At 37.0% G+C, this 8213-nt stretch overlaps 1 protein-coding gene across 1 annotated transcript in view; it reads left to right on the forward strand.

Moving 5' to 3' along the window:
- Window positions 1-7685, forward strand: part of LOC147712287 (uncharacterized) — a 215507-nt gene extending 207822 nt beyond the window's left edge. The window contains exon 9 of the mRNA XM_086923018.1: window positions 6511-7685. Coding sequence (XP_086779144.1) covers window positions 6511-7154 — 644 coding nt within the window. The 3' untranslated portion in view covers window positions 7155-7685. The remainder of the gene's footprint in view (window positions 1-6510) is intronic.
- The last annotated feature ends 528 nt before the right edge of the window (window positions 7686-8213 follow it).

Consider the following 8213-nt stretch of genomic DNA (forward strand, 5'->3'; position numbering starts at 1 on the left):
GCTTAGCATAGTGTGCTGCCCGACTTGTATTTTGCTGTTTCTGTCATTGCATCCAGATATGTGATACAACAAGTAACATCATACCTACAACAAGTCAGGATTATTGGCTTTGTCAATGGTTATTAGTTGCATAAGATAAATAATTGCAACTATGGCTTGTTACATATAATATTGAAAAAGCTTCCGCTTAAAGCCCTGGTGACACCACAATGTTGCTGCTCTTGCGTTTCAAGAAGAGAAGGGAAATACAGAAAGAAAATGACTCTTTAAAGGAGTCCCTCCCCTCACAACGCTCACCTGCCATGACGTAGGTAACTTCTCCACTAGTCAGACCCTCCAGGATTTCGCAATTTTGCGGTTTGTCACAAAATCGGCACTTTTGTAAAAATGCCACAATTTTTACAAAAGTGCCCACTAAGATATCTGTGTTTGTTATAGGAAAAACTGCCAAATAAAATGCCGCAAAATTGCCGCTAAATTTCCATATTTGTGCCGCTAAATTTCCATTTTTATGCCGCTAAATTTGCTAATCCATGCCGCTATGTCCTGGGGGGTCTGTATATATATATATAACCTACTGGCGGTCGCCAGTAGGTATATATAGTTAGGATTTTTTTGAATAGGGATTTCTGCAAATTCTATGTTGAATAACTTTGACGTTGATGGAAGGAATTGGCTGAGATTTTCAGGAAAATGGCACATTTTGTTTCTGAGCCTCCGCTGAAAGTTTGGGGGGGTTTCGTGAAGTGGGGGCCGAGAAAAAAGGGGGGTCCCAAAACGTGTTTTTAACATTGAGTTTTCCATAGGGCGGTTGGACTCACTTTTAGCTCGAACGGCTGAATGGATTTCTATGAAACTTGGCAAAATTGTAGGGACTGGTAGTCCGATGTGCCTTTGCTAGGTCTCAAGATATGTGCTCTAGTGGATTTTGAGAAATTTAGGTTAAAAAAAATATATATATCTGTAAGCGCGCCACGGTACGCGCACCGGGGAGCGCTCCGGGCGCGCTACGTGACTTGCGCGCGGAAAGCTGATTGGCTCTCGGGTGTCTGTAAACATTCTAAACAGTCCGGAGCGGCCGCCATCTTGTGTCTCGGTAGGATCGAGACACAAGAGGTCGCCAAAACAAAGGGGGAAATGACTATAAGGGGGCAGAGTAGATGCTCCCTGACCCCCTAGGTTTAATGTGAGGGCTTTAAAAGGGCCCCGCGGGGCAAAAAAAAAAATGTTTTTTTTTCCTTTTTTTTTTGCGGGGGGAGCGCCCGGTACGCGCACCGGGAAGCGGACCGGGGAGCATACTATGGGGAAAAAAGAATGATAGACTTTTCAAATATTGTATGTTTATTGATTGTTCTTTTTGTTGTTTTTTTTATTTTTTTTATTTAAGTAGCAACATGTAGGTACCAATGCAGAGTCTAAAATTTAATATATACCGTCTCCTTTGTAGATATCTTGCATGTTGTTTCAGAAGTTATTGTGGTATATGGAATTCATACCATAGTCTGTCAGGAAAGCAGAAACAATATGGAGGCAGGAGATGATAAAGAGATGTTAAATACACATTGGAGATAATATAGTTGGAGAAAGGAAGTAACTATGAGCAAACTTACTATGTAACACAAAAAAGTTGCACAGTATATTTTAAGTCTCACTTTATATTATATATTTTTGGGTACTATTTCATAATTTTCATATAAAAATGAATAATGTCTCAAACAATTTTATCTTTTTAAATTTAAATTTATTGTTGCGATTTTTCAAAATCTAAAAGAATTTGCAACATTAATTCATCTGGTATGTCCTCCTTTTCATTCCATGATTCAATTTCTTCAACACATTTAATTAAGTCTTGGTCTACAGTGTCATCCAAAAAGTCTATTTCTTCTTTGTCTTCTTTAGGATTGTTTTCCATATTTATTTGAAATGAAATATTATTTTCATTTTGTTGTGCTTCCATTTTCTTGCTGTAAATTGCATAAAAAATAAATATATCAGTAGAGATAGGGCACTGTTGGGTTTAAGTTCAGACAGGTACTTGTGAGTTTTTAACAGTGAAGTTATCTTTGGGCAGTGTATGGTTTCAGGCAGGAAGTAGAACTATTAAAAAGTGCCTGTGATGAAGTCTAAGTAAATTCATAATTATACCACAGAAGCCTAACTCAATCAATAATTTAAATAAATAAGCCTTTCTCAATGTCTAACTCTTATTGAGGGACAGTATATAACTATCTGAAAACGTTTTCCCAAATTAACTTAAAGTGCATAACATAGTTCTCCTTTCAAATTAACAACTTACCTTCTTCAAAGTAGTGGAAGTTTTCTGTCAAATTCTTTTCCAAATGTACCTTAGGTAGTGTTAGTCAAAATGGCTGTGTTTCTCTCTAATTTTTTTTATATATATTCATGTACTTAACCAATCAAATGTCAGCACATAAAAGTACAAAATGTAAGTAACATTTTAATTGGTTGAAAATTCAAACAGTTTCATATGTGTTTTTGTCATGTAATTTACCTCAGGATATTTAGACAGAGCTACATCCCAAATGGCTCAATGGAATACCACCAAATTTGGGTAAATGGTAGGGACTGCTATGTAGTAGGGCCTATTCTATATTTGATGAAAGTGTCTCCAGTGGTTTTTCTGTAAATTACTTTCCCACCTTTTTTTAGCGAGCGCTTACCGGTGCGCGCCCCGGTACGCGTACCGGCAGCGCTACGGGAGTCCTCCATTTTGTGTTTCGTAGAATTGAGACACAAGATGGAGGGCAAACAATGTTGGGAATGGGTAGAAGGGGGCACGGTAGACACTTCCTGACCCTCTAGGTTTTCTGAGGGGGGCTTAGGATGCTCATATAGGCAAAAAATAAAAAAATAAAAAAATCGGTGGGGGGGGGGAGCGCCCGGTACGCGCACCGGTAAGCGTACCGGGGAGCCTACTTTGGTGAAAAAAGTTAGAAAAAGATATAAACGGTTTGAATGATCAGAGGTAGGATAGCTCTGAAAAGAGCTTTTGGGTTCTGTGGCTGATTTAGCTACCTACAAGTAGGTTCCAATGCACAGTCTTAAATTCAGGAGGAATATTCTATTCCCCTCATCTGAGAAGTGCACACCATCTCCTCTGTAGATGTCTTGCATGTTGTAACGCATGTTGGAATCAATTGGTGACATCTCAATCCTCTCTGGCCAATATAGTTGATTTCCACATTTTGTAAATTGAGGTTGTGTAAATTTCTGTTATCAGCATACCTGTGAGCCCAGTGGATGTAACTATAAAAAACTGTATACATAAAAAAAATATATTAAATACATATAAAATATATTTTTTCTTTAAAAGAAGAATGCATTTTACAGCTTTTGATATTTGCTATTAAAAAAACCATTGAAATTCACTGAAAAAACCATAGGTTATATACCATATATAGTTAGGAATTAGCATTTACAAAACCTTGAAAATTCACTGAAAAAACCATAGGTTATAGACCATATATAGTTAGGAATTAGCATTTACAAAACCTTATTTTACTCACACAAAACCATTGAAATTCGCATATATAGTTAGTTGCACTAACTATATATCGCGCACCCGCAATCCACTGCTGATGATGTCATATATTACATCATTCATGACATGGTCAGTGACATCACTGATGACATCACTGATGACAACTCAAATGACATCACTGATAACATCACTGATGACATCATTCATGTGATAATACGATGAACATCTTCAGACTCTAATATAACCTTAGATACACTCAGTGTAAACAGACAATCACATACTGTCACTCATCCATGGAGTTACTCATACACCTAGTCAGTCATGCAAAGAATCAATCACACCTCCATTTCCTCAACTATACAGTGATACACACCTTACTTATTCAAACATATTCTAACACATATTTATTCTCTTATACAATCACTGATACAAGTTTACAATGATCCATACAGCCACTCACACATTCACTGGCTCTTATACACAGTTATTTATATATGTCAACCCTCACATGTACTGTGTTTTACATATGTACTTACTTTGACATGTAGCACTGAGATATCCATTCACTCACCAATACACACATGCACACAGTCAACCACCCATACAGCTGTTTCCACATGCAGTTTTGAATCCATACATCTAGTGAATCAACTGCTCACACATCTATGCACATAGTCACACACCTCCCAGCCACCCACACACACACTCACTCTCCCATACAAATACTTGAGCAACCAATCAATAACCCATATAGTTAATCATATAGCTACTGATCAACACATGCAGCAGTTTACAGAACAACAGATATAATGATGCACAAATTAAGACAGTTTAGTCACTAACCCATGCACTCAGTGAGACACATTTAATCACTTTCTCATACAGTCAGTCATGCACCTACTAAATCCTTCATCCAGACACTTATACATCCACTCATTCTTCAATATGTAAGACATATTTTAACTTTACAGAAACATACAGTCACTGGATGTTGTCATCAGTGATGTCATTTGAGTTAGTTATCATCAGTGATGTCATCAGTGATGTCACTGACCATGTCATGAATTATGTAATATGTGACATCATCAGCAGTGGATTGCGGGTGCGCGATATATAGTTAGTGCAACTAACTATATATGCAAATTTCAATGGTTTTGTGTGAGTAAAATAAGGTTTTGTAAATGCTAATTCCTAACTATATATGGTCTATAACCTATGTTTTTTTCAGTGAATATATATATACATATATATATATATATATACACACAGCAAAAAGATGGACACTACTGCCGCAGCAAGGAGGAGTGTTGTGAAAGACTAAAAGAACAATTTCCTTGTTACTGTCAAATATAGAAAAATCCTTTAGAACAAACGTGAGATAGTGTCTCAGTGAATCATGCAGTGCGGCAAAATGGAGATGTGTTAGCGAGTTAATATGAGCTATGATGAAAAGGTAGCTCATGATATAAGCTTAATTGAACTTTCTGTATATTTTTTTAAAGGAGCAGTATGAAAAGTCAACATTAACAGAATTATTTCCTAGGATGAAATTCTACACAATAATGTAATTCGGCTTGTACCTCATCGGTAAAACAGTGCATTTGTCAGACAACATAAATGTCAGGATTGTGCCAGACCGATTCCATGCACACCCGCAGGATATGGTGGTCTGTTTCCCAGCTAACCCCAAGCTCACCATCTATACCCCTAACCTTAAAGGGTAACAAATGTGTGTGCAACCTCAGGACATGCCAACCCAGATTCTTCAAGGAAATCGTGGTCGAACCCTTTGGCTTTATCCTGTCATGCATACCCAACGAAATACACAAAAACTACCCAGGAAGGCATTTAAATATTCATTGAAGCATTGTGGTTCTTGTGTAAAATAAACAGATTGAAACAGATTAGCGTTATTAGTGTTACAAGAATAGTGAAAAAGATTAACATTTCCACTATTGTGCTATGACAGTGAATATATGCAGGCATATAAGTACTGCATGTAGTGTACTCCTACCTAGTGCTCCCTAACCTAGTTTTGCCTAGGGTGGGTGATCTGCCAAATTACTGCTCGAATGAATGACGCACAAAGTATTTCACCCTTTTTGAATTACATCCAAACAGGAAATCATTAGTGTCAGTGGTGTAACCTGTACTTGGAGGAATAACAAAACAAGACATTTATTTTTTACAAAGAAGGAATATAACTTGTTTTGAAGTACAACTAAACAAGAAATATTTAGAGGCCTTTCTGTGGCCCATGACTTTGATGTACAAATGCATTGGAGCCACATCACATTTTCACCTTTTCGTATGCATTTTGTAACTTAATACAAACATCAGTAGCTGAAGGGTGACCAGCAACTTGCTCTGTTTATTTGGTAACTTTTGACTTTTTTAAGTTACAAAAAATTATGCGGTAGATGAACTATTTTGTGGCAAATGTAGTAAATCATAATTATGTGGAAAACACAACAGAATAACTTAATTTCAGCACTTATACCTTGACAAGTCACTCTAATTCTCATGCCAAATCAATATTCGAGATCACTGGCAGGAATGTTGAATTAATGACCCTCTAAGCACTTGAAATGTTTACTTCAAGGAAGTGCGCAAATAAGGCTGATACCTTCTGAGTGATAATGATAAATTGCTAGGAGCTGACTCTAATATATGGTCAGAACAAAATAACCTAACACCAGCTGTTTTTGCTTTCACACTTTAAAACGTGTTCCTTTGGTTCATCTTAATCATTCCCCAAACACACTCACACACTGTATAACCTAATGTTTACACTGTAAATATCACAATTTGAGCATTCAGTCTCTTTGCACAGCAGCAGTATTTATTACAATATTCTCTTACTACAACATCTCAATTCTGAATGTGTTATGTTATGTTATGTTAATATGATTTATAGAGTGCATGGGTGCCCCAGCATCAATGAAGGAAATATTTCTATATTGACTGATAATTGGAATACTAATTACTGACTCAATTTCATCCAATAGGCGAACCAAGTGCAAACAGAAAAAAGAAAAGTGGCGAATCTGCAAAATGTTCTGAAGGAACTGCACCCTGTGCTTTTTCTGGGATATTCGACAAAACAATTCTCCAGAGTTCCAATAAGGACCCAAACTCTAGTAACCAAATGTGGTCAGAATGTTATCAGAACCTCAGAGGAGAGAAAACTACTCAGGGTGAAAGCAGCTTCAGCAATCCAGTAGATGTCAATCCTCCTACCATTGGAGGATCAGATGAGAGTAACTGGAGGGATGCACAGGTTCATGAAGAACTACTAAGCATTGAGCAAAATCAGAGAACAAGCACATATACAAATGGTGATGATAAAAGCTACAATCCAACGGAAGAGTTTATAAACCATACAGGAACAAATTCAAGAGTGAGGCCCTATGCATGCACTGAATGTGAGAAAAGTTTTTTTCACAAAAGCCATCTTAACACACACCATCGAGTGCATTCAGGTGAAAAGCCATACATATGTATTTTTTGCCACAAAAGTTTCCATCGGAAAGATAATCTGAATAAACATATAAGAATACATACAGGAGAAAGACCATATAAATGTCAAAAATGTGAGAAAACCTTCATTCAAAGAAGTCATCTAACAGAACATCTAAGAAAACATACTTGAGTCAGAACACTACAAGATATGAAATGTGACTGACAGAACAGGTTGCCAAACTGAACAGACTGCCTGCAACTACTGGGGGCATTTAAAATCTCATCAGATCAATCCTCTGCTGGGGAGACATTTTCAGTAAGTCATGTGAAACAAAACAATGCTATATTTTGGGAACATTCTGTCATATAGTATCACATCCTATTTGTATCTGATGTGGTGTTTTCTTTTAACTCGGTGAATGTAGAAAGAAAGAATGAAAGTAATGTGCTGGGGTTTCACTGGAAAACCTTTAATGAGTATATCATGTTCTGTTCCTGGGACAAATGATCGAAATAGGATTATTAGTAAAGCTATGCGTTTGCCAGATAAATCAGCAACCAGACCATTCATATTGTAAAAAAAGTCTGTTGCATAGAACATTTGTAATGGATAATGAAAACATTAAGTTGTTTTTCGCTTATTTTGTGCTTGTTTTAATGACCTCAAAGACAGTACTGCATAAAACCTTTATATCTCGATTAAAATACTGACCAAAACCAATATCACTAGTACAGTCAATGACTTGCTCATTGTGGAATCTCAATTTAGGATTTTCAATTTTATTTGTTTTAATCAGTTGCTGGGGAAAAACGGTTGCCTGATAGATCTATATTCCACCGTCTCCTTGTTATGTCATGTTTAGTGGGTCCAGATTTGGCTACCTTTAGAACAGTAGATTTATTTAAATATTACAATATCTTTATAGTTTAACTCCAGCTTTCTCATACCTTTACCTACCATTGTTTGGCCTTATTGTCACTCTCATGTCCTTAGTTCTCATTCAATTGTTTTTCCTTGTCCCAGCTGTCCATCCTGTGTAGGTCCCTCCCCTGGAGCATAGCCTCTTTATAATCTTCCTGATTTGTGGCTGGCTTCTGTCCTTCCACTACTCACTTTAGGGATTTCTTTTTCTTCTGAGATTGCCTGTGTTTTCCAGCTGTTTCCTTTGTGTGCTTTTATCCCTCCCACAGCTCGTATTTGGTGTATCACTCTCACACATGTGCTTCTCCAACACCTCTGTGTTTTTCT

The sequence above is a fragment of the Lissotriton vulgaris genome, chromosome 5 (assembly GCF_964263255.1).
Source record: "Lissotriton vulgaris chromosome 5, aLisVul1.2, whole genome shotgun sequence".
Classification (NCBI taxonomy): Eukaryota; Metazoa; Chordata; class Amphibia; order Caudata; family Salamandridae; genus Lissotriton; species Lissotriton vulgaris.